This window comes from Mobula birostris, chromosome 1, assembly GCF_030028105.1.
Source record: "Mobula birostris isolate sMobBir1 chromosome 1, sMobBir1.hap1, whole genome shotgun sequence".
Classification (NCBI taxonomy): domain Eukaryota; kingdom Metazoa; phylum Chordata; class Chondrichthyes; order Myliobatiformes; family Myliobatidae; genus Mobula; species Mobula birostris.
The window spans coordinates 209,468,056-209,495,688 of NC_092370.1; the positions used below are offsets into that span (position 1 = coordinate 209,468,056).

General features: G+C 43.7%; 1 protein-coding gene across 4 annotated transcripts in view; it reads left to right on the forward strand.

Annotated features, from left to right (window-relative positions):
- Positions 1-27,633, forward strand: part of LOC140204092 (ena/VASP-like protein) — a 246,196-nt gene that overhangs the window by 85,964 nt on the left and 132,599 nt on the right. For 2 of the 4 annotated variants that reach the window (XM_072270423.1, XM_072270439.1), the window contains exons 1-2: positions 23,349-23,502; positions 23,691-23,813. The exons of 1 other annotated variant lie outside the window; for it this stretch is intronic. In XM_072270423.1, coding sequence (XP_072126524.1) covers positions 23,740-23,813 — 74 coding nt within the window. In that variant the 5' untranslated portion in view covers positions 23,349-23,502; positions 23,691-23,739. Of the gene's footprint in view, positions 1-23,348; positions 23,503-23,690; positions 23,814-27,633 lie in introns of those variants that run through there. One more of the 4 variants, XM_072270432.1, reaches the window with a different exon arrangement.

Here is a 27,633-nt window from a genome sequence, read left to right on the forward strand (position 1 = left end):
TCTTCTCAGTCTTCAAGCTTCCTCCCACATTTCAAAGACATGCAGGTTCATAGGTTAATTGGTCTCATGGGTGGCGCAGGCTCATTGAGCTGGAAGAGCCTGTTACCTTACAAAATAAATTAAGAGGCGCCAAAAGAATTCAAGTCAACTTTAGCCCAATTAGTTTCATGCAATTGCTCTGAACGGCAAACTTAAAAGAAATCAAAATTCTAGCTAAAGTAAATATATGTCATTCTGAATATGCTTTTTGTTCCACAGATCCTGCCTAACTTGCTGACTTTTTCTAGAGTCACTTGATTTAGAAAGTAGAAGAGTTCAGCACAAGAACAGGCCCATCTGCCCAAACATTTTGGAATGAGTGAGGAAAGCAGAGCACTCAGAGGAAACTTTTGTGGTTGTGGGAAGAATATACAGACTCCTTCCAGACCAAGGAGAAGTGTACACAGGTTACTGGCACTGTATTAGCATAACGATAACCGTTAGATTGCTGCTATCCATTATCCTATGTCTCTCATAATCTTACATACTTTATCAGGTGGCCCCTAAGCCTCTGTGATGCTTCGGAAAAAAACAATCACAAGTTTAACCAACCTCTTCTTATGGCTAATAGTCTCTAATCCAGGCAACAACCTAGTTAACCACTTCTGCATTCTCTCCCATACAATGACCAAAACTGTGTACAAAACTCCACATGTGGTTTAACCAAAGTTTATATGACTGCAACTTAACTTCCTTACTTTTGTACACTATATCATAACCTATGAAGGAAAGTAAGTCAGATTCCTTCTTTGCCTATCTACTTGTGTTACCACTTTTGCAAAGCTATGGATTTACATCTCAGTGCTCCTAGAAGTCCTGCCATTTTCTCAGACTTCTCAAAATGCATGACCTCACATTTGTCCAGATTATTCATCTACAATTTCTATGTTAGTAGTTCCAGATGATCTATATTCTGCTGAATTCTTTGGCAACCTTCCTCACTACTTCACAAATTTTTGTGTTGTCTGTTAACTTGCTGATCAGTCCACCTGAAATTTCATCCAAATCATATATACGTATGCATGTACTTTGTATGTATGTCACCAACAACAGGGATCCCAGTGATGCACTATCAACTACTCCAAAAGACTGGAAGTAGAGTAAATTCTGAAAGGCTTTTATTAACAGTAAAATGGATCCACATCCATGCTGTGTATCTGTCCTGGACTGTGGGAGGAGCAGTGACACAATCGCCTTTATTCAGGGGTCTGTGGGAGGAGCTGCAGGAGCAGTCAGCAGAGGGCCGTGTCCAGGCATGTCCAGACAGGTAACCCAGTCACAACCTACATACATGGTTTACCACATTCACCCCTCCTTTTTAAAAAAAGAGTCCCGCGGGGTGAAGTGACCGACAATATTTAAAACAAGTATATTTACAGGTCAAGTCTATCAGGCGGTCAAGTCCGTAGCTGTGATCTACTTAGCACCAGTGGTGATTGCATCAGCGACGGCGGTTGTGCTGGCTCTGGCCTGATTTGAGGTGCCAGCACGTTAGGCATCGGTAATCCCTTGTGCATGTACGTCACGCCCGGTATGGGAGTGTCGTGTGGTGTCTGTGTAGGGCTTGGAGTGCGCGGTGCCTCGTAGGTACAGGGTCAATAGTCACCACGGAGTGTTCAGGGTAGGGGCCCGGTGCTCCCGCGGGCGACAGGTCGCGGATGGAGACTGTGTCCTCCCACCCATCAGATAAAACCACGTAGGCATACTGGGGGTTCGCATGAAGTAAGTGAACCCTCTCGACCATTGAGGAGTATTTATTGCTCCTCGCATGTTTCCAGAGCAGCACTGGCCCTGGGGACGTCAGCCAAGTTGGTAGAGTGGTCCCGGTGGTCGACTTCCTGGGAAAAGAAAAGAGTCCGCACTCTGCGCAGACTTGGCAGTCCCTGGTCATCATCCTGATCTCCTCAAGGGAGTAAGGCAGGTTCCGGGCTTTCACGAAGTGGAAAAGCTGGGTGACCCCCGGGTGGCAAAGATCTGCATGTAGAGTGTATAGCTGGTCGATCTGTGCGCTGGCGCACGTTCCAGGGCATCGATAGGGCATCGGAGGGCTCATTGAGCTTCCCAGGCCTGTCATGACATGATGTCATAGTTGTAGGTGGAGAGTTCGATTCCCCACCTCAGAATTTTATCATTTTTGATTTTGCCCCCCTGTTGGTTATTAAACATGAATGCGACTGAGCACTGGTTAGTCAGCAGTGTGAACTTTTTGCCGGCGAGATAGTGCCTCTAGTGCCTAATAGCTTCCACTATGGCCTGGGCCTCTTTCTCCACCGCGGAGTGCTGAATTTCAGGGCCTTGAAGGGTACGGGAGAAGAACGCCACTGGTCTTCCTGCCTGGTTGAGGGTAGCAGCCAGTGCAAAGTCGGAGGCGTCACTCTCTACTTGGAAGGGAATAGCCTCGTCCACTGCATGCATTGTTGCTTTGGCAATGTCCCCTTTAATGCAGCTGAAGGCCACGCGGGCCTCAGCAGAGAGGGGGAATGTGGTGGACTTGACCGGGGGCGGGCCTTGTCTGCGTAGTTAGGGACCCATTGGGCGTAATATGAAAAGAAGCCCAGGCACCTTTTGAGGGCTCTGAGGGTGTAGGGAAGAGGGAGTTCAAACAGGGGGCGCATACGGTCGGGGTCAGGGCCAATGACTCCATTCTCCACGCCACACCCAAGGATAGCAAGTTGGGTGTTTCCAAACACACACTTGTCCTTGTTATAGGTGAGATTGAAAGCTTTGGCTGCTTGGAGAAATTTTCGGAGGTTGTTGTCGTGATCCTGCCAGTCGTGACCGCAGATGGTGATGTTATCCAGTTATGGGAATGTGGCCTTCAGTTGGCACTGGTCCACCATCCGGTCCATTTCCCTCTGGAAGACAGATAGACCATTCGTGACACCGAAGGGAATGCGCAGGAAATGATAAAGCCTACCGTCCGCCTCGAAGGCGGTGTAAGGGCGGTCCTCCTGGCAGATGGGGAGCCGATGGTAAGCGGATTTTAGGTCTATGGTTGAGTACACCTTGTACTGTGCTATCTGATTGACCATATCCGCGATGCGGGGTAGAAGGTACGTGTCGAGCTGCGTGAACCTATTGATAGTCTGGCTATAGGCCACGACCATCCTATTCTTCTCCCCGTTCCGAACAACGACCACCTGGGCCCTCCAAGGACTTGTGCTTGCCTCAATGACCCCCTCCCTGAGCAGCCGCTGCACCTCCGACTTAACGAAGGCTCTGTCCCCCACGCTGTACCTCCTGCTTTTAGTTGCCACAGGTTTACAGTGGGGGGTCAGGTTGGCGAACAGCGGTGGGGGAGGGATCTTGAGGGTGGAGAGACCGCAAGTGGCGTTGGTAGTGCGGTTGATGGCACGGTGTTGGGTGGGATGTGTGGGTCGGTGTGTGTGTGTGGTCAGTGGCAGGGTATGTGACGTATTCCTACAAAACTGGGGATTTCCAACAGTAATTGGTGGGAGGGGCCCATCATACTTCATTGTCACTCTTTTCAGGTGGCTCTGGAAGTCGAGCCCCAATAGCACCGGGACACACAGTTCAGGCATGACCAGTAACGTAAAGTCTCGATATTCTGTGCCCTGCACCACTAGCGTCGCTACACAACCCCCCCCGGATGTCTGTTGTATGTGATCCGGAAGCCATGGCGACCCTCTGGCTTACCGGCCGTGTCGCGAGTCACTGGCTGCACTGTGTCTGGGTGGATAAAACTCTCCGTGCTGCTCGTGTCAAACAGGCAGCTTCTCCTGCGCCCCTGCACCAGGATGTCCGTCATTGACCTTGCGAGCTGGTGTGGAGCGCTTTGGTCGAGGGTCACGGAGGCCAGAGTTGAGTCACTGTCTTGGTCGGTGGTGGCATGCAGGCAAGATGGCGACGCCCATGTTTCGCATGTGGCGCTGCTCGATCCCGCTCGTGGTTTGGACTTACAGACCTTGGCAAAGTGGCCCTTCTTTTCGCAGCTGGAGCAGGTAGCTTCTCGGGCTGGGCAGCGTTTCCGGGGGTGCTTCTCGAGTCTGCAGAAGTAGCACTTCACGGACTCACGACTGACAGCAGCCGTGGTCAATTCACTGGCGGGTTGCGGGGTCTGCAGCATCCACGAGGCCGTCAGGAGATCGCATGCCTGGAGAGCATCAGAGTTGTGCAGAATGGCCTCCAGCGTGTCGGCCAGCTCAGTCGCCGAACTTAAGGTAAGATCGGCGTGATCCTGCAGCCGCTGGCGCACATACACTGACCAGGTCCCCATGACGAAGGCGTCTCTTACTAGGAGCTCCGCATGCTGTTCGGCCATCAGCCTCCAGCAATCGCAGGCCCGCACGAGTGTATGTAGGGCCCCGACGAACTCAGCGCTCGACTCTCTGGGCTGCTGCTGCTGCCGTGTCACTAAGCGATGTCGCACATAGACGGTGTTTACCGGCCGCAGGTATTGTCTTCTGAGGGCGTTCATCGCACCGTCGTAGCTTGGTTGGTCTCTAATCATTGAGTAGACCCGTGGACTGACCCTGGAGAGGAGGACTCTGCGCTTCGCGGCGGACTCGGTCACTTCAATCTTCTCCAGGTATGATTCGAAGTACAAAGAAAAGGTTTTCAATGGTTCTACTGACCAACTTAATTGTATTTTGTAAACAAACACGGATTTAGAATTTGATGGCTGTAACACACTCAACAAAAGTTGGGACAGAGGCATGTTTACCATTGTGTTACATCACCTTTCCTTTTAATAACACTTTTTAATCATTTTGGAACTAAGGATACTAATTGAAGTAGATTTGCAATTGGAAATTTTGTCCATTCTAGCTTGATATAAGACTTCAGCTGCTCAACAGTCTGTGGTCTCCGTTGTCTGATTCTCCTCTTCATGATGCGCCATACATTTTCAATAGGAGATAGATCTGGACTGGCAGCAGGCCAGTCAAGCACACACACTCTGTGTCTACAAAGCCACGCTGTTGTAGCCCTTGCAGAATGTGGTCTGGCATTGTCCTGCTGAAATAAGCATGGACGTCCTGGGAAGAGGCGTCGCCTTGATGGCACCATATGTCTCTCTAAAATCCTAATATACGCCTCAGAGTCAATGGTACCTTCACATACATGCAACTCACCCAGGCCGTGGGCACTGATGCACCCCCATACCATCACAGATGCTGGCTTTTGCACCTTTTGCTGATAACAATCTGGATGGTCGTTTTCATCTTTGGCACGGAGAACTCGACACCCGTGTTTTTCCGAAAACTAGCTGAAATGTGGACTCATCTGACCACAGCACACGGTTCCAGAGTCTTTCGATCCATCTGAGATGAGCTCGGGCCCAGAGAACTCGCCGGTGTTTCTGCATAGAGTTCATGTATGGCTTCCTCCTTGCGTAATACAGTTTCAAGTTGCATTTCTGGATGCAGCGACGGACTGTGTTGAGTGACAATGGTTTTCCGAAGTACTCCTGAGCCCAGGTGGCTATAATTGTCACAGTAGCATGACGGTTTCTTAGGCAGTGCCGCCTGAGGGCTCGAAGATCACGCGCATTGAACAGTGGTTTCCGACCTTGCCCTTTACGCACTGAGATGTCTCTGAATTCTCTGAATCCTTCCACAATATTATGTACTGTAGATGTTGAAAGACCTAAATTCTCTGCAATCTTGCGTTGAGAAATGTTCCTTTTGAACTGACTAACAATTCTGTCACGAATTTTGGCACAAAGGGGTGAGCCACGACCCATCCTTGCTTGCAAAGACTGAGCCTTTGATGGACGCTACTTTTATACCCAGTCATGATACCTCACCTGCTACCAATGAGCCTGCTTAATGTGGAGTCTTCCAAACCTGTGTTACTTGAATATCCTGTGCACTTTTCAATCTTATTTTAACTCTGTCCCAACTTTTGTTGAGGGTGTTACAGCCATCAAATTCTAAATTTATGTATATTTGCAAAATACAATTAAGTTGATCAGTAAAACTATTGAAAATCTTTTCTTTGTACTTTTGTCAGTTAAATAAAGGTTCACGTGAATTAACATATCACAGATTTTTGTTTTTATTGCATTTTGGAAAATATCCCAACTTTTCTGGAAATGGGGTTTGTATATGTAGGGCATTGAGTAAAGAACAAAAGGAATGGAACTGATGGGATTGCTCTACCACGACACAGCATATTGTCAAAAGGTTGACTGGCTTAGTTCTGGATTGTAACAATTCCATGCTTCTGAACATGTCAAATTTACTACAGTTACAATTCCTTGAAGGACAGGGATGATTTCAGTTATTTTGAACTTAGCTAATTGGGAATTTAAATATCTGCCTGTCAAACAGAACCAAGCTATGTAAAATTGTAATGATCTCTGGTTTGAAACTAGAATTCACATTATTATATAAAAAAATGATTACATTATTATCTCAATGTGGTGCAATTTGTAAAGGTCCTTTCACCTGAATAGCTAGTGACAAATGTCAGAAGTCGTGGGGTGACAGACCCATATAGCACAGAAACAAGCCCTTTGTCCTAACATGTTCATACCAACTATGAACTGCCTATCTATAATAGTACCATTTAACTGCACTTGTTGATTCATACCTCATCTAAATGATGCTTAAATGTTGTGAGAGAACCTCTTCGCAAATCAGTCAGGCAATGCTTTTCCATCATGGAAAAGGATAGAATCAAAGAGGACAGGAACATTTTTAATTGGGGAAAGGCATATTATGAGGCTATAAGGCTAGAACTTGCGAGTGTGAATTGGGATGATGTTTTTGCAGGGAAATGTACTATGGATATGTGGTCGATGTTTAGAGATCTCTTGGGGGATGTAAGGGATGTAATTTGTCCCGGTGAGGAAGATAAAGAATGGTAGGGTGAAGGAACCATGGGTGACAAGTGAGGTGGAAAATCTAGTCAGGAGGAAGAAGGCAGCATACATGAGGTTTAGGAAGCAAGGATCAGATGAGTCTATTGAGGAATATAGGGAAGCAAGAAAGGAGCTTAAGAAGGGGCTGAGAAGAGCAAGAAGGGGGCATGAGAAGGCCTTGGCGAGTAGGTTAAAGGAAAACCCCAAGGCATTCTTCAATTATGTGAAGAAAAAAAGGATGACAGGAGTGAAGGTAGGACCGATTAGAGATAAAGGTGGGAAGATGTGCCTGGAGGCTGTGGAAGTAAGCAAGGTCCTCAATGAATACTTCTCTTCGGTATTCACCAATGAGAGGGAACTTGATGATGGTGAGGACAATATGCTTGAGGTTGATGTTCTGGAGCATGTTGATATTAAGGGAGAGGAGGTGTTGAAGTTGTTAAAATACATTAGGACAGATAAGTCCCCAGGGCCTGACGGAATATTCCCCAGGCTGCTCCACGAGGCGAGAGAAGAGATTGCTGAGCCTCTGGCTAGGATCTTTATGTCCTCGTTGTCCACAGGAATGGTACCAGAGGATTGGAGGGAGGCGAATGTTGTTCCCTTGTTCAAAAAAGGTAGTAGGGATAGTTCGGGTAATTATAGACCAGTGAGCCTTACATCTGTGGTGGGAAAGCTGTTGGAAAAGATTCTTAGAGATAGGATCTATAGGCATTTAGAGAATCATGGGCTGATCAGGGACAGTCAGCATGGCTTTGTGAAGGGCAGATCGTGTCTAACAAGCCTGATAGAGTTCTTTGAGGAGGTGACCAGGCATATAGATGAGGGTAGTGTAGTGGATGTGATCTATATGGATTTTAGTAAGGCATTTGACAAAGTTCCATACGGTAGGCTTATTCAGAAAGTTAGAAGGCATGGGATCCAGGGAAGTTTGGCCAGGTGGATTCAGAATTGGCTTGCCTGCAGAAGGCAGAGGGTGGTGGTGGAGGGAGTACATTCAGATTGGAGGATTGTGACTAGTGGTGTCCCACAAGGATCCGTGCTGGGACCTCTACTTTTCGTGATTTTTATTAACGACCTGGATGTGGGGGTAGAAGAGTGGGTTGGCAAGTTTGCAGACGACACAAAGGTTGGTGGTGTTGTAGATAGTGTAGAGGATTGTCAAAGATTGCAAAGAGACATTGATAGGATGCAGAAGTGGGCTGAGAAGTGGCAGATGGAGTTCAACCCGGGGAAGTGTGAGGTGGTACACTTTGGAAGGACAAACTGCAAGGCAGAGTACAAAGTAAATGGCAGGATACTTGATAGTGTGGAGGAGCAGAGAGATCTCGGGGTACATGTCCACAGATCCCTGAATGTTGCCTCACAGGTGGATAGGGTAGTTAAGAAAGCTTATGGGGTGTTAGCTTTCATAAGTCGAGGGATAGAGTTTAAGAGTCACGGTGTAATGATGCAGCTCTATAAAACTCTGGTTAGGCCACACTTGGAGTACTGCGTCCAGTTCTGGTCACCTCACTATAGGAAGGATGTGGAAGCATTGGAAAGGGTACAGAGGAGATTTACCAGGATGCTGCCTGGTTTAGAAAGTATGCATTATGATCAGAGATTAAGGGAGCTAGGGATTTACTCTTTGGAGAGAAGGAGGATGAGAGGAGACATGATAGAGGTGTACAAGATAATAAGAGGAATAGATAGAGTGGATAGCCAGCGCCTCTTCCTCAGGGCACCACTGCTCAATACAAGAGGACATGGCTTTAAGGTAAGGGGTGGGAAGTTCAAGGGGGATATTAGAGGAAGGTTTTTTACTCAGAGAGTGGTTGGTGCTGGAATGCACTGCCTGAGTCAGTGGTGGAGGCAGATACACTAGTGAAGTTTAAGAGACTTCTAGACAGGTGTATGGAGGAATCTAAGGTGGGGGCTTATATGGGAGGCAGGGTTTGAGGGTCGGCACAACATTGTGGGCTGAAAGGCCTGTACTGTGCTGTACTATTCTATGTTCTATATTCCAACCTTTAGTAGAAAAAGCTCTTCCTCAAGATTATCCAAACTCCAGATCATTTGGGAGGCTGAGGGGCTGATTGACATGTGATACAGGGTGGTAGTTACTTCCAAGGTGCAGGAAACAGGTCAGAAGGGGGAAAGTAGATAGGCAGTCGGTGCAGGTACCCCTGCAGTCATTCTCCTCAATAACAGGTATACCACTTTGGATACTGTTGGGGGAGATGTCTGAGCAGAAGAGAGCCACAATGGCCAGGTCTCTGGCACTGGTTCTAGCTCTGTGACTCAGAAGGGAAGGAGGGAGAAGAAGTGAACAGTAATGATAGGGGATTCGAAAGTTAGGGAAACAGGAGGTACTGTGGATGAGAACAGGATTCCAGAATGCTATGTTGTCTCCTGAGTGCCAGGGTTAAGGATATCCCAGGTTGAGTCTGAAGCATTCTTAAGTACTTCAGAGGGAGGGTGAGCAACCAGAGGTCGTGGTCCACTTTGATAGCCATGATATAGATAGGAAGGTGATGAGGTCCTGCACAGGGAGTTAGGTGCCAAGTGAAAGAACAGGACATCCAGATTTGTGTTCTCAAGATTGCCTTGCATAACATGTGCTAATGAGGCCAGAAATAGGAAGATAATACAGTTTATCGTGTGGCTAAGGAGATAGCTTAGGAGGAAGAGCTTCAGATTCTTGGATCATTGGGCTGTCTTTCAGGGATGGTGGGACCTGTAGAGGTGGGATGGTTTGGACTTCATCTGGAGGGGGGGGAGTAGCTGGTGCTGCCAGGAGAGGGGTGGGGGAGGCTTTAAACAAGCCCCAGGAGGATGGGAACCAGAGCACTAAAGCAGACAGTGGAGTAGTTGAGGGGAAAGGTGTTACTAAGCCTACATACAAATTCAGGAATCAAAAGATGGGACCAAAGTTCTGAGTTGTGTACATTTCAATGCAAGGAGTATGGTAGGGAATGTGGATGATTTTTGAGCGTGGATCATCATGTTGAATTATGACATTGTAGCCCAATAGTTAAACCTGGCTGCAGGGTGGCAAGAATGGATAGCTCAAAGTATTATTGTTTCGTTGTTTTAGATGTGATATAGTGGGAGGGATTAAAGAGGATGGGGTGGCATTACTAGTCAGGGAAAATGTTATGGCAGTGCTCAGACAAGACAGACTGAAGAGCTCATCAACTGAATCTACATAGGTGGATCTGTGGAATAGGGAAGGAATGACTACGTTAATGCTATTACATTATAGATCACACAATAGTCAGTGGGATTTAGTGGAGAAAATTTGTATAGAGATCACAGACTCTTTCAAGGAATGTAAGGCTTTGATAGTAGGTGATATTAACTTTCCAAGAGTTTCCAAGGGATAGAATTTGTCAAATGTGTTCAGGAAATCTTCCTTAATCAATATATAGAGGTACCAACCAAAGAGAGTGTGATACTAAATCTCCCATTAGGGAATGAGACAGGGCAGGTGACAGAAGTTCATGTAGAAGAATACTTTGCATCTAGTGATCATGATGCCGTTAGTTCCAAGATAATTATGGAGAAGATTGGTCTGGTCCTCAGGTTGAGATTCTAGTAGGACAAGAGCCAATTTTGATGGTATCAGAAACGATCAGGCAAGTGTGGTTTAGAACAACACACATAAAAGTTGCTGGTGAACGCAGCAGGCCAGGCAGCATCTCTAGGAAGAGGTGCAGTCGGCGTTTCAGGCCGAGACCCTTCGTCAGGACTTCGTCTGTTAGTCCTGACGAAGGGCCTCAGCCTGAAACATCGACTGCACCTCTTCCTAGAGATGCTGCCTGGCCTGCTGCGTTCACCAGCAACTTTTATGTGTGTTGCTTGAATTTCCAGCATCTGCAGAATTCCTGTTGTTTGTGGTTTAGAACAGGTTGTTTTCTGGCAAAGATGTGTTTGGTAAGTGAGAGGCCTTCAAATGTGAAAGTTTGAGAGTACAGAGATTATATGTTCCTGTCAGAATAAAAGGCAAGTATAATAGATTTAGGGAACCTTGGTTTTTGAGAGATATTGAGGCCTTGGTTAAGAGAAGAAGGAGATGCATAGCAGGTATAGGTAGCAAGGAGCAAATGAGGTACTTGAGTATAAGAAATGCAAGGGAACACTTAAGAAGGAAATCAAGAGGGCTTGATAAAGGCACGAGATTGCTCCGGCAGACAAGGTGGAGAGTTAAGGACTTCTACAGATAGATTGAGAGCAAAAGGATAGCAAAGACAAAATCGGTTCTCTTTAAGATCAGAGTTGTAATCTGTGTGTAGAGCTGAAATGGATGGGGAAAATCTTAAATAGATAATTTCGGATCTGTATCTATAGAAGTGAGACAAAACTTCAGTGAGGTCATGGACCGTAAACAGATTACAGAGGAGGAAGTGATTGCTGCCCTGTTGCAGATTAGAATGGCTAAATCCCCAGGGCCTTACAAAGTGTTGCTGCAGGCCTTGTGGGAGGCTAGTACAGAAATTTCAGGGGCCCTAGTGATTGCTGCCTTGTTGCAGATTAGAATGGCTAAATCCCCAGGGCCTTACAAGGTGTTGCTGCAGGCCTTGTGGGAGGCTAGTACAGAAATTTCAGGGGCCCTAACAGAGGTATATAAAACATCCTTGGCCACAGGTGAGGTGCTGGAGGATTGGAGTATAGTTGACGCTGTTCCATTGTTCAAGAAAAGCTCTAAGCATAAGTATGGAAACTATAGGCTGGTGAAGCTGACATCATAGTGTATTCTAAGGGGCCAGATATATAAGCATTTGGATAGACAGGGACTGATTAAGGATCGTAAACATGGCTTTGTGCATAGTAGGTTGTGCCTAACCAATCTTATTGAGTTTTTTGGAGGAAGTTACCAGGAAACTTGATGAAGGCAAGGCAGTAGATGTTGTCTACATGGACTTCAGCAAAGCCTTTGACAGGGTCCCTCATGGGAGGTTGGTCAAGAAGGTTCAGTCTTTTAGTATTCAGGATGTAAATTGGATTAGGCTTTGGCTTTGTGGGAGAAGCCTGAGAGAGTGGTACAGTAGATCAATGGTTGCTTCTGTGTGTGGAGGCCTGTGCTGCAGGGATTAGTGCTGGGTCAGTTGTTGTTTGTCATCTATATCAATGATCTGAATGATAATGTGGTAAACTTGATCAGTGAATTTGCAGATGACACCAAGATTGCGGGTGTAGTGGATGGCAAAGAAGACTCTCAAAGCTTGCAGCGGGATCTGGACCAGATGGAAAAATGGGCTAAAAAAATGGTAGATGGAATTTAATGCAGCAAGTGTGAGGTGCTATATTTTAGGAGGACAAACCAGGGTAGGACTTGCACATTGAGCAGTAGGTCACTGAGGAGTGCAGTAGAACAGATGGATCTGGGAATTATTCCTTAAAAGTGGTGTCACAGGTTGATAGGGCTATGAAGAAAACTTTTGATATTTTTTCCTTAATAAGTTAAAGTACAGAATGCAAGAGTTGGGATGTTATGTTGCAGTTGTATAAGATGATAGTGAAGCCTAATTTGGAGTATTGTGCAAAGTTCTGGTCACCTACTACAGAAAAGATATCATTAAGTTTAAAAGAGTGCAGAGAAAATTTACAAGGATATTGTTAGAACTTCAGCATCTGAGTTTCAGGAAAAGATTGAATAGATTAGGACTTTATCCCATAGAGCATAGGAGAATGAGGGGAGATTTGATAGAGGTGTAATCAATTATGAGGGGTATAGATAGGGCAAATACATACAAGTTTTTTCCCACTGAGATTGGATGAGACTAGAAATAGAGGTCGTGGATTAAAGTGAAAGGTGAAATGTTTAAGAGTAAAATGAGGGGAAACTTCTTCACTCAGAGGGAGGTAGAGTGCGGGATGAGCTGCCAGTGGAAGTGGTGGATATATGTTCGAATTCAACATTTAAGAGAAATTTAGGTAGATACATGGATGGGAGGGGTATGAAGAGAAATGGTTAGGGTGCAGGTCAATAAACTAGGCAGATAATAGATCGGCATGGACTAAATGGGCCAAAAGGCCTGTTTATGTGCTGTAGTGTTCTGTAACTCTTAACTCTTTCTGAAACCTATACCAAATGCTATAGGGAAAAGCTTTCTAACACCTACCCAAAAGTGTCCCTAATAATTTAACTTATCTTTATCAGGTTTTTCTTCAGCTTCTTCCACTCCAACGAAAACAAAATCAGCCTATCCAGTATTCCTTCATAGGCAATATCCCGGTGAATCTGCTCTTAACCCTTTCCATTGCAATCAGGACTTTCCCATTGTGTGGCCATCTGAACTGCTCAGAATTGTTCAGATATGACCTAACCAAATTTTGCTAATGGTGAGATTTTGTTGCATGCAGGAGTTCATAATGAATCTTGAAAATGGTCTGCTGCATTCTACAGGTCAATTCCAGAGTTACAGTGCCTAAGCAGCATAGTCATAATTTCAGCATGATAGTAATCTGCTCGGACATATTCTTCTTCCAGCTCCCCCTCCCCCTCTCATTCTCCCTGTCCCTCACTGTCCACTATTGACAGGTATCTGCAGTTATCACTTTTCATTTGGAGAGCATTGACTTTGATTGTGATACGAGAACCATCAAAGTTGATTACTTAAATAGAGGTCAGTAATTTAAAAACAGGATATTAAATATTTAATTTGAATCACCTTAAAATCCCAAATTTAATTAAAGTTATTAAAACAGAGAAAAATAAATAATTTCTTTCTGAATTTACCTTCTTAGTCAAGACTGTTTGCACATCACTGAACCTAGACTGGTAAAATATGTCTGCCTTTCTCTTCAGTGATTGGATACTATGGTGAGTCTAGTAATGAACAGGAGGAGGGCAGCTGTAGTAACACTTGACCACCAGCTTGTCTCCGATTTCTGTGTTTCAGTGCACTGGTATGAAAGTCCAGGACAAATTGACCAGCAAAGTGCATATTGTCCAGAGTAAGGTGGACAGTGTCCCATCTTTTCAGTTATTTACATGACTATTACTTGAAAGTTGAATCGAATCTAGCCACTCATTAAGCTTCTGCCAGTAGGAATAGTGCATCAATGTTAAAGGTACATTTATTATCAAAGTATGTATACATTATACGACCTTGAGATTTGTCTCCTTACAGGCAGCCGCAGAACAAAGAGACCCAAAGGAACCCGTAAAGGACCATCAAACACCCAATGAGCAGCAAAAAAAACAAATAGTGCAAAAAATAAAAGTAACTAAGCAAACAGCATTCAAAACAAAAGAACAACGAAGCCCAAAGCAGGCCACAGCTTGAGCCTCAGTGAGCCAAATGAGATGTTCTCCTAAGAGATTGTCTTTTGGGGGTCCTCAGGATCCACATATTCTGGTGCAGTGTGGACACGAATAAGTGGTAACTGTGGTTAATGGTTGGGGTTTTTGGTTGTTCGTTCTCTCCTTTCATAGCTGTCACTTGTTCCCTGTGGCACACTGGAGGTCGCTGTCATGTAGCACAGCTTCCTCTTAAATAGATTTCCTCCAGGTGCATCTATTGAGTGCAATGTCTTCCCAGTTTTTAGATATCATGTTGAATTTCTTCAGGCTGATTTTGATGTTAGTTGTGAAGAGTTTTTGCCCGCCAGAGCTCGTGACTTTTCTTCAACTAGGAGTAAAGGATCTGTTTGGGGAGCTGTGAGTTAGACATCCAAGTAACATGACCTATCCATCAAAGCTGGTATTCTTTTCATCATTGTTCAGTTGCAGTTCATGTTGGCCTCCTTCCATTTGCTAGAGTTAGTGCGTCTGCCCTTCCTGATGATCCTCAAAATCTCCGGTAAGGTTCTTTAGTGGTATTGTTCCTGGGCTTTCAGGTATTTACTGTAAGCAAGTATATAACATATCACTATGATTATGAATGTACAGTGTCTATAAAAAGTATTCTCCCCCCCTTGGAAATTTTCCTATTTTATTGTTTTACAATAATCACAGCAGATCTAATTTGGCTTTTTGACACTGATCAACAGAAAGAGACTCTTTCATGTCAAAGTGAAAATAGATCTCTACAAAGTGAACCAAATTAATTACAAATACAGAACACAAAATATAGGATTGCATAAGTATTTACCCCCTTCAACTCAGTATTTAGTAGATGCACCTTTGGCAGCAATTACAGCCTTGAGTCAGTGTGGATAGGTCTCTATCAGATTTGGACATCTGACCACTGCAATTTTTCCCCATTCTTCTTTACAAAACTGCTCAAGTTCTGCAGATTGCATGAGGGTCATGAGTGAACAGCCTTTTCCAAGTCCAGCCACAAATTCTCAATTGAGTTGAGGTCTGGACTTTGACTTGGCCACTCCAGGACATTCCATTCCTGTGTAGCTTTGGCTTTATGCTTGGGGTCATTGTCTTGCTAGAAAACAATCTTCTCCCAAGTCGCAGTTCTTTTGCAGACCTGCAGACTGCATCAGGTTTTCCTCCAGTATTTTGCTGCTTTCATTTTACCCTCCACCTTCACAAGCATTCCAGGGCCTGCTTATAGACTTTGCCTCCACCGCAGTCTATGACAGAGCATTTCACAGATTCACTACCTTCTGGCTAATAAAATTCCTCCTTGCCTCTGTTCTAAAAGGTTGCCCCTCAATTTTGAAGCTGTGCCCTCTAATTCTGGATACCCCCACTATAGGAAACATCTTTTCCATATTCACCCTATCTAGTTCTTTCAACATTCGTTAGGTTTCAATGAGATCCTCCCATATTCCTCTAAATTCCAGCGAGTACAGGCCCAAAGCTGCCAAACAGTTCTCATACATTAACCCCTTCATTCCCAGAATCATCCTTGTGAACCTCCTGTGGACTCTTTCCAATGATGACACATCCTTTCTGAGACAGGAGCCCAAAACTGTTGACGATAATCCAAGTGCAGCCCTAACTAGTGTCCTATAAAGCTTCAGCATTATCTCCTTGCTTTTATATTCTATTCCCCTTGAAATAAATGCCAACATTGCATTTGCCTTCTTTACCACAGACTCAACCTGTAAGTTGGCCTTCTGGGAGTCTTCCACGAGGACTTATTGCACAGTCACTCAGAGTCTTTGAGGATAGCTTGCTCGAGGCAGATTTATGGCTGTGCTATATTCTTTCCATTTCTTGATGATTGACTTAACTGTACACCAAGGGATATTCAGTTACTCGGAAATGTTCTTGTATCCATAACATGACTTGTGCTTTTCAATAAGCTTTTCACGGAGTTGTTTGGAGTGTTCTTTTGTCTTCATGGTGTAGTTTTTGGTAGGATACTGACTCACCAGCAGTGGATCTTCCAGATACAGGTGTATTTTTACTACAACCATTTAAAACATCTTGACTGCACACAGGTTTTCAAAAACAGATCGCTATTTAACTAGTCATGTGACTTCAAAAACCAATTGGCTGCACCAATGATGATTTGGTGTGTCATATTAGAGGGGGTAAGTACTTATGCAATCAAGTATTTTGTGTTTTATATTTGTAATTAACTTAGATCTCTTTGTAGAGACCTGTTTTCAAGAGTTTTTTTCTGTTGATCAATGTCAATAAATCCAAATTAAATCCACTGTGATTCAGTGTTGTAAAACAATAAAACATGAATACTTCTGGGGGGTGAATTCTTTTTATAGGCACTGTAACAACATCATATAAGACATAACAACTCTGAGATCTCAGCCTGAACCCCACCTTGTGCAGCTTGATCTTAGACTTTTTTTATTTATTCATTTATGGGATGTGGGCATTGCCAGCTAAGCCAGCATTTGTTGCTCATCCCTAGTTGTCCTTGAGAAGGTGGTGATGAGCTGCCCTCTTGAACCACTGCAGTCCCTGAGGTGTAGATACACCCACTGTGCTTTTAGGGAGGGAATTCCATGATTTTGACCCAGTGACTATGAAGGAATAGCAATATGTTTCCAAGTCAGGGTGGTGGCTGACTTGGAGAGGGATTTCCAAGTGGTCGTGTTCCCAGGTATCTGCTGTTCTCATCCTTCTAGATGGTAGTGGTTGTGGGTCTGGAAGGTGCTGCCTTAGGAACTTTGGTCTGCTGTTGCAGTGCATCTTGTAGATAGTACACACTGCTGCAACTGTTCATTGATGGTGGGGGGATTGGATGCTTGTGGAAGAGGTGCCAATCAAGTGGGCTGCCTTGTACTGGATGGTGTCAAGCTTCTTGAGTGTTGTTGGAACTGCACTCATCTAGGTGACTGGTGAGTATTCCATTACACTCCTAACTCTTGCAAGGTGGAGGATCCTGATGGAGTACCTGGTAAGGCTCTGAAAACATGTGCCAACCGACTAGCGGGAGTATTCAAGGACATTTTCAACCTCTCACTGCTATGGGCAGAAGTTCTCACTTACTTCAAAAAGGAAACAACTGTATCAGTGCCTAAGAAGAATAATGTGGGCTGCCTTAATGACTATCGCCCGGTAGCATTCACGTCAACAGTGATGAAATGCTTTGAGAGGTTGGTCATGACTAGACTGAGCCCCTGCCTCAGCAAGGACCTGGACCCATTGCAATTTGCCTATTGCCACAGTAGGTCAATGGCACAAGCAGTCTCAATGGCTCTCCACACAGCTTTAGACCACCTGGTTATTTTTAAATTTTTATTTATTATTATTGTTTTCTTCTGCTAGGTTATGTATTGCATTGAGCTGCTGCTGCTGGGTTAACAAATTTCACGTCATATGCCAGTGATAATAAACCTGATTCTGATTCTGACATGAGCCTTGTAGATAGTGGACAGGCTTTGGGGAGTCAAGAGGTGAGTTACATGCCATAGGATTCCTAGCCTTTGACCTGCTGTGGTAGCCATGGTGTTTATATGGCTAGACCAGTTCAGTTTCCTATCAATGGTAGCCCCCAGGATGTTGATAGTAGGGGATTCAGTGATGGTGATACCACTGAATGTCAAGGGATGATAGTTAAAGTCTCTCTTGTTGGAGATGGTCATTGCCTGGAACTTGCGTGGCTCGAATGTTACTTGTCAGCCGAAGCCTGGATATTGTCCAGGTCCTGCTGCATTTGGGTATGAACTGCTTCACTATCACCTGTCAGATCGCTGGCAGGTAGTAAGAATGGGTTCCCTCACCTCTGCCCCTCTGACCCCCAACACAGGAGCCCCCAGGGCTGTTTCCTGAGCCCCCTCCTCTATTCCCTATACACCCACAACTGTATTGCCACACTACTGATCAAATTTGCAAATGGCACATTGATAGGCTTTACTTAAAACAATGATGAGATAGCCTACAGAGGAGAAGTCATCGCCCTGACACAGTGGTGCCAAGAAAACAACCTGTCCCTCAATGTCGAAAAAACAAAGGTGTTGATTGTGGATTACAGGAGGAACGGAGACAGGCTAGCCCCTATTGACATCAATGGGACTGTAGTTGAGAAGGTGAGTAGTTTCAAGTTCCTCAGTGTACACGTCACCCACGGATCTCACCTGGGTGGTACATACTGGCTGTATGGTTTTAAAAAAAGCACAACAGCGCCCCTTTCACTTCAGGTGGTTGAAGAAGGTCAGTATGAATCCCCAAATCCTCAGGACTTTCTATAGAGGCACCATCGAGAGTATTCTGACTGGCTGTGTCATGGCCTGGTACGGAAACTGTACTACGCTCAATTGCAGGGCACCACAGAGAATGGTGCAGACATCCCAGTGCATCTGTATTCAAGACATTTATAGCATTGGGTATGTAAAAAGCACTCAGAGAATCATCAGGGACTCCAGCCATCCCAACCATAAACTGTTTCAGCTGCTACCGTCTGGCAAATGGTACCACGGCATTAAGGCTAGGACCGATAGGCTCCGGGACTGCTTCTTTGACCAGGCCATCAGATTTATCAATACACATTGATCTGATTCCGTATCTGACTGTACTGTACATTGTACCTGACTGTACATACATGTATATAAAACAATTATGTGTACAATTTTAGTGTTTAGGTAATATCCTCCCACATTTCCCCTCTTTTTTGCTTGCAGACACGGCATAAAGATTTTTACTCCTTTGGATGTAAATAATTAATTGATAAATATCTTTTGTTTTTTTTGCATTGATAGAAAATTCTTTCCTTTTTTTATCTGTGTGACTGCGCTGTTTGTTTTTAAAAGTTGCTGATCTGTAATTTCTTTGCTGGAGGGATATACACTAATTTGAACCTTAATTTGCTTAGCCACACCCAATGCTGTCAGGGCTGCTGAGTGTTCCAGTAGATTTTTTTCTATTCCATACCCTGAGTTGAATGACCTGTGTTTCCTGTTTCTATTTGCTAGTGGTCCATCTATTTTGCTAACACTGCACTTTGTTTCCGAACAAGAACCAATCCACTACACACAACCATCTCCTACTTTAAACCCTTGGCAGAATTTCAACTAACAAGATCATTAGAGAATCTGCTTGTGGCAGACCTGGATGGAAAAGGGAGCTGGCATTCAAAAAGAGGAAATAGATTTAAAATATTAAAATATCTTTTCCAGCCCCATTACTCTTTATTTTTATATTTGTTTTTGGACAAAATTCATAATGCCACTGTAGTGTCTTTATTTATTTCAGAATAGAAATGGTATAGCACCATACGAGTGCCAAGACATTAATATTATACCTCTGTGCATTGTTGTCTAGCACAGATTGTGGCAAGATGATCAGTAATTCAGAAAGATGTATGGAGGCAGTCTGTAGTACTTTCCTGTAATGGTTTCCTGGAAAACTTGATTTATCTTTGCTCTCAATACAAATTGATACATTCATCTGAAGGTACTTAGTGGACAATCCATCTTGCCTTCTTGCCGATAATCTTATGGTCACAGAAGCCAGCCTTTAGCAAATTTGAATCACTCCATATGATATCAAGATACAGCTGAGAGCAATGGATACCGTTAAGGCTACGGGATGTGACAGCACCTTGGCTGTTGTGTTGAAGAGATTAACTCCAGAAATATTCATGCCTCAAAGCTAAACTATGCGTGTGCAGTTACAACAGTGGCATCCAGAGATGGTGAAAATTCACCAGTTATGTCCTGGACATAAAAAGCAGGACAATCCAGTCTGACTAATTACTGCCCAATTGGTTTGTTCTCAATCATCAAGTAAAGTTGTCAATGAATATCAAGCAGAACTTACTCACCAGTAATCTCTTATCAGTAATCACTTTGGGTTTCACAGGGCCTTTGAACTCCTGTGGTTGGAACCAAAAAGGAAGATGGTTATGTTCAGGCATTCTGGACCTGAATGTGCATGGATTTCTGTATAGATTTGTTCCACTGAGGAAGGAAAAGGGTCGGGTGAAGAAATGTATGGTGAAGGAACCATAGTTGACAAGAGAAATGGAACATCTAGGAAGCAAGGATTAGATAGGGCTCAAGAGGTATAAGATGGTCAGGAAGATGCTTAAGAATGCAATTAAGAGAGCTGGAAGGGACATGAAAAGGCCTTGGCAGTAGAATTAATGAAAACTCCAAAGAATTCAACATGTATGTGAAAAACAGGAGAATGACTAGAGAGCGGGTAGGACTTAGATGAGGATGTAGAAGAGTTAATTAGTAAGTTTGCAGGTGACACAAAGGTTGGTGGTGGTGGTTACAACAGTCCAGGATTCAGACCTGGATTGAGAAGTGGCGGATGGAGTTCAATCTGGAAAAGTATGAAGTAATAAACTTTGGAAGGTCAAACTTGAAGGCAGTATACAAGGTTTATGGCAGTATTCTTAGCAGTGTGGAGCTACAAAGGAATCTTAGGGTCCACATCCAAAGATCCCTCAAAGTCACTGCACAAGTTGATAGGGTGGTTAAGAAGGCATAATGTGTGTTGGCCTTCATTAGTTGGGGGAATATGTTCAAGTGCCACAAAGTAATGCTGCAGCTCTATAAAACTCTGGTGAGACCACACTTGGAGTATAGTATTCAGTTCTGGTCTCCTCATTATAGGAAGGATATGGAGTTTTAGAGAGAGAGAGAGAGCAGAGAAGATTTACCAGGATGCTTCCTGGATTGGAGAGCATATCTGATGAGGAAAGGTGATAGAGCTTAAGATTTCCTCTTTGGAGCGAAGGAGGATGAGAGATGATTTGATGGAGGTGTATATTCTGGCATTGGAGAAGGTCCAGAGGAGGTTCACAAGGACGATTCCAGGAATGAAAGGGTTATCATACGAGAAACGTTTGATGGCTCTGGGTCTGTACTGGTTGGAATTCAGAAGAATGAGGGGGAATCTCATTGAAATCTTTGGAATGCTGAAAGGCCTAGACAGAGTAGATGTGGAAAAGATGTTTCCCATGGTGGGAGAGTCTAGGACAAGAATGTACAGCCTCAGGGTAGAGGGGCGCCCTTTCAAAACAGAGTTACAGAGAAATTTCTTTAGCCAAAGGGTGGTAAATTTGTGGAAGCTGTTGCCACATGCAGCTGTGGAGGCCTGGTCGTTGGGTGTGTTTAAGGCAGAGATTGATAGGTTCTTGATTGGACATGGCATCAAAGGTTACGGGGAGAAGGCCGGGAACTGGGGTTGAGGAGGAGATCGAGAAAAGGGATCAGCCATGACTGAATGGCAGAGCAGACTCGATGGGCCAGATGGCCTAATTCTGCTCCTATGTCTTATGGTCTTATATGATGATAAGAGGCATAGATAGAGTGGACAAACAGTGTTTTTATTTCCCCTGAACGGCATGGGTAATATGAGAGGGCATAATTTTAAGGCAATTGGAAGAAAGCAGAGGAGGAAAGTCAGGTAGGTCTTTTACACAAAAGAAGGTAAGTGCATGAAATGCACTGCCTGAAGCAGTCTTAGAGGCAGATGTTTAAGAGCATTTTAGATAAGCACATGAATGAAAGAGAAATGGAGGTCTTTGTGGGAGGGAAAGCTTAGATTGATCTTGGAGTAGGTTGAAAGGTTAGCACAACGTGGTGGGCTGAAGGATCTGTACCGTGCTATGTTCTGTATTCTATGTACTGTATACTTAAAAAGCTTGACAGCATTCATGACAAAGCATCTGCTTAACTGACATCTCATCCACTAACCTAAGTGTGAATTTTCTCCACCATGGATTAATTAGATTTGTTTACCGTCATATACACTGGGGTACAACAAAATTCCTTAATCACATGAAACTCAGAGAGTAAACAGAATATGTGATGATAATAAATACAGCAATAAATACAATGACCAGCACAAAACAGCAGAATTGTACAAAAATTTAGTGCAATCTGAAGTGGAACAGAAAGAAATGCTAAAGTGACAATAATTGAATAACCAAGAGAGGTATCATTCCCAGAAGACTTTTGTAACTTCCCTCCCAGGCTTTTCAAAAGCCTGAAAGTATGTACCACTAGGTTCAAGGATAACTTTTATCCTATTGTTATAAGACTGTAGAATAGACATCTTGTACAATAAAATGAACCCTGGACCTCGCGATCTAACTTATCGTAGACTTGCACCTTATTGTTTGGCTGCACTACACTGTATCTGTAATGGTAACACTACATTCTGTTATTGTCTCCCCTTGTATTTTCTCGTGTGGTTAAATGATCTGCGTAGACAGCATGGAAAACAAAGTTTGTCGGTGTATCTCGGTACATGTGACAATAATAAACCAATTTACCCACTTGACGCAGAGATGGTGTTTCCCTTTGTGGGGTAATCTGGACCCAGGTGATAGAATCATAGAGTTATGCACCACAGGAACAGGCCTTTTGGCTCAACTTGCCCAATCCCACCGATTTACTGATCCTGAGCATATCCTGTAGATCTCTCTATTCCTATTCATGCCCTAGTTCAAATGACTTTTAAACATTGTAATTGTACCCATATCTACAGCTTCCTCTGGCAGTTTTTACCCTCTACCCTCTGTGTAAAAAAAAAAAAGTTGTCCCACAGAAACCCTTTAAACAAAATGGTTATGGAGAGAATGAGGTTGAAAAAAAGTCAGCCATGAATGAATTGCTCTCCTGTACCTCTCTCTGCAACCAAAATCAGGCTTCTTTTCACAATTTTTGAATTCTGATGAAGGATCATTGATCTGAAACATCAATTATCTTTCTAGCCGTGGATGCTGCCTGACAATTTAAAAACACAGCATTTTCAGCTTTCATTTCATGCACCCATGTCTGTTACATGCAGACCCTTAACTACAAGAGACATCTGAATGGTAAGGGAATAAGATTCCTTTAATTTTGAAGGAACAGATTCAGAAATCTACCTTTTTTTTTGTACTTGTACATCCTTCAAACTCTCACACGGGCTGTTAGATTGCAATGGGAAAGCAAAGATAACACCAATTGTGCAAAAATTGAAGTATGCAGAGTGTCATGAAAAGCTGAATCATAATACCATGATTATGTGCATGAATCTAATGCATCTGCATCTTTTATGTTTGAAGTTACAATTACAACCACGTGCAGGGTTATTTACGGGGCTGACTGAGTTTCTGTTCCTTTTGTGAGGTTTTGGCTTTTAACATCCTGTTAATTTCTTTTTCTTGTACTTCCTTTTCCTGCTTCATTCTAGGGACCTGTCCAACTTCAAAAATTATGTAGCTTAGTCAGTAGTAAATAAGTAAGTTACTGGACTGTGTATGATATTAATTATCTCCTAGTGACAGCGATTGATTGTAAGTAGAAAAGAAAAACTTAACTTCTTTTGAGATGCCATCTGGGTAAGTAAATACTTAACTTTGAGAAGAGGTTGATTTAAATTTTCAGACGATAAACTCTTTGTTGTCCAGATTAAGTACTGATTTATAGGGACATATCAGCTGTTTGATCCTGTGTAATGTTATTGTTCATCTTTGTATTGTAACTTATCTTTCATCTATATGACTCATTTTTTTCAATTTATGAATAGGAGTTTTAAAATGTGGAGGCAGAGAAGATTGTAATTACTGAAAATAGAAATGATCAACGTTGGCCAAAATATAGATTGGAACACAGATATGATGCTGTCATTCAGAACTTTGCTTCTGTGCCTGTATGTATTTGTGTGTTTCTGCCTTTTTCTATTTGAATAGAATGAGAATGGTTCATATTACAAAAGAGGTGATGCTGGTCGCCCTTAAATGAATTAAGGTGGATAGTTCACAGGGACTTAATGAGCGTATCCTGGGACATCATAAAAATTAGGGAACAAATTGCTGGGTTCCTAGCTGGGATGTTTTTATCATCACTAGCCATGGATGAGGTACAGGAAAACTGGAGTGTGGTTAATGTTGGTCTTCATTTAAGAAGGGCTGCAAGAACAACCTGAGAAACTAACAAGCCTAAAATCAGTGGAGGGAACACTTCTAGAGAGAATTCTGAAAAACAGGATCTGCCTGCAATTGGAAAGGCAAGGACTGATCATGCATAGTCAGCACGGCTTGGTGCATGGGAAATCCTGTCTCATGAATTTAATTGTGATTTTTGGAGAGAAGTCTAAGGATTGAGGACAGAATGGATGGATGTTGTCTGCTTAGACTTTTAGCAGGGATTTTGATAAGGTCTCGCATGGTAGGCTGGTCCACGTGGGATCGAGGGTGAGCTAGCCGTTTGGACACAAAATTAGCTTGTTTGTCAGAGTCAGAGGGTGGTAGTGGAGAGTCTTCTATAGATTGAAGGCTTGTGATCGTCAGTGTGCCATGGGGATTGGTATTGGCAGGATTAGTAAGTTTGGTAGTGTAATGGGCAGTGAAGAAGGTTATCTAAGATTACAGTGGGATCTTGATCAACTGGGCTAGTGAGCCAAGGAATGGCAAATGGAATTTAACTCAGACAAAAGCAATGTGTTGCATTTTGGTAAGTTAAACCAGGGTCAGACTAGTACAATAAATGACAAGGCCCTGGGAACTGTTATAGAATAGAAAGGTCCAGGAGTACACGTACACAATTCCATGAAAGCAATGACGAAGGTAGTTATTGTGATACAGAAGGCAGTTGGCACTAGTGAGAGCATTTGCCTGCAAGAGCTGGACATGTCATGTTACAACTGTACAAGATGTTGGTGGACCACACTGGAGTATTGAGTGCAGTTTTCTGGTCACCAGGCTATAGAAAGGATGTCATTAAACTGGGAAGGGTGCAGTAAAGATTCACAAGAATATTATCAAGGCAGGAAAGCTTGAGTCGTGTGGAGAGATTGAATAGGTTAGGTCTTTTTTGCCTTTGTAGTATAGATGCTGAGATGTGACCTTACAGGATGTATATAAAATCGAGAAGGATGTAGAAAAGGCGTATGATTACAGTCTTTTTTCCTAGGATATTAAAGTCTAGAACTAGAGGACATGGATTTAAATTGAGAGGGGAAACATATAAACTGGACCCGCAGTTTAATATTTTCACACAAAGGGTGAAGTATATGTGGATTAATCTACCAGAGGAGGTGGTATTCGTCCATCGTCAACATCGATGAGGACCTCGACACCATTATAATGGTGTCGAGACTAGTGCATGATTTGGATTTAAGTGAGGGAGAGTTGTGCGGCGTCAGCCTCACTCTCTCTTCCCAGTTCCCATCTGGATCCAGTGGCAAGACAGAGTCGAGACAGCTGGAGATGGGACTAGGGGCAGTGGATGACCAGAACGTCTTCTGTGTCTTGTCCTGCTCTGCACGTTCCACGATGCTTGCAGAGACTGTCTTCTTGACTGTTGGACCTCCCATTGGTCTCGTCCGCTCAATCCGCCAGAGTCTGTCTTTACATGCTGGGAGAGATAACTCCCCATCTCAGTAAGGGTTTGAGACCCATTGGCTACCCTCACCTGGTTTAGCCGGCTTGTCAAAGCTGTTGCCCGGGGTATGGCCGCTGTCGCATGCAAACAGCTATGGGGAGCCACAGGTGAGAGCCGAGTGCCAGGTGGGGACCAAAGGTGGACTAACCGCCTTGAAAAGGACGCAACGTGTTCCCCCACCAGAGATGCTACCCCTCCCTGACACCCCATAAACCCCATCTACAGGTGGTAGAGGCTGGTACGATTACAACTTCTAAAAAAACATTTAGACAGATACATGGAAAGGAAAGGTTTCGAGTGATATGGACCAAATGCAGTCAAATGGGCCTAGCTCAGGTAGACAACTTGGTTGGCATGGATAAATTGGGTGAAGGGTCTGATTCTGTGTTGTAGAAATTGAATACATATGTCAGAAACATAGATAAAATAATTGTACTTTCTCGGAACAGACGTCATCAAATCGACGTAGAAACAGAAAAAGAGCATATAATGTATTTTAGTACAACCTGGTGATCTACTTTTGACTAACGTAGAACAGTACAGCATAGTACAGGCCCTTCAGTCCAGAACATGGTGCTGATCTTTTAAACTTACTCCAAAATCATTCTAACTCTTCCCTCCCACATAGGCCTCCATTCTTTTTATCATCCGTGCATCTATCTAAGAGTCAAATGTCCCTAATGTATCTGCTTCCACCACCACTCCTGACAGCAGTTTTCTTGTGTTACCATTCTCTGTGTAAAAGAAATTACCTAAGATATCTGCCCACACAGCTATACTTTCTTTCAATGTTGTTAAAATTATGCCCTCTGGTATTAACCATTGCCACTGTGGGGTCAAAAAAAGCTATGCCTTTTATCATCTTACCTACCTCTATCAAGTCACCACTTTCACTCCAGGGTCAAAAACTCTCACTTGCTCAACCTTTCATCAAAAGCCATGCTCCTTAATCCAGACAGTTTCCTGCTAAATCTCCTCTTCAGCCTCTCTAAAGCTTTCACGTCCTTCCTATAATGAGGCGACTAGAACTGAACACAATACTCAAGATGAGGTCTAACCTAAGTTTTATGGAGCTGCAACATTATCTCGCAGCTCTTGAACTCAATTCCCTGACTAATGAAGGCCAACACACTGTACATCTTCTTAACTACCCTATCAGCTTGCATTGCAACTCTAAGGGATCTATGAATGCCAGCCTCAAGGTCCCTCTATTCCTCCATACTATTAAGAACCTGCCATTAACCTTGTAATTTGGCTTCCAAAGTGTATTATGTCACACTTTTCCAGATTGAGCTCTACCTGCCACTTCTCCACCCAGCTCTGCATCCTATCAATGTCCCATTGTAACATATGACAGCCTTCTACACCATCCAGAACACCACCGACCTCCTTGTCATCTACAAACTCAATAACTCACCCTTCCACTTCCTCATAGAATTCATTTATAAAAATCACCAGGAGCAGGGGTCCAAAATCAGATCATTGTGTAGCACCAGACGTTATGAACTTCCAGGTAGACTACACTCTATTGACTACCACACTCTGCCTTCTGTGATCAAGTCTGAGTCTACACAGCTAACTCTCATTGGACCCATGCCTCCTGACTTTCTGAATAAGCCTACCATGAGAAACCTTGTTGAATGCTTTATTAAAATCCACGTATACCACATCCACTGCTCTACCTTCATCAATTTGTTTTATCACCTTCATTGAAGAATTCAATCAGGCTCGTGAAGTATGACCTGCACCTCACAAAGCCATGCTGACTATCCCTAATCAAACTATGCTTCTTCAAGTGATTATAAATCCTCTGACTTAAGAATCCTCTCCAGTAGGTTGCCCACCACTGATGTTAAACTCATTGGTTTATAATTCCCAAAGCATTTTCCCTATTACCTTTCTTGAACAAAGGAATAACATTCCCCCCCCCCCCCCCCACCACCACCACAACTGAAATTCTGTGGTACTAATGCTCTGGCCAGTGGGGAAACAAAGATCATGGCCAAATGTGCAACAATTTCTTCACTCACTTCCTGTAGGTAACCTGAGGTAAATCCCACCTAGCCCTGGAACATTACTATCTTAAT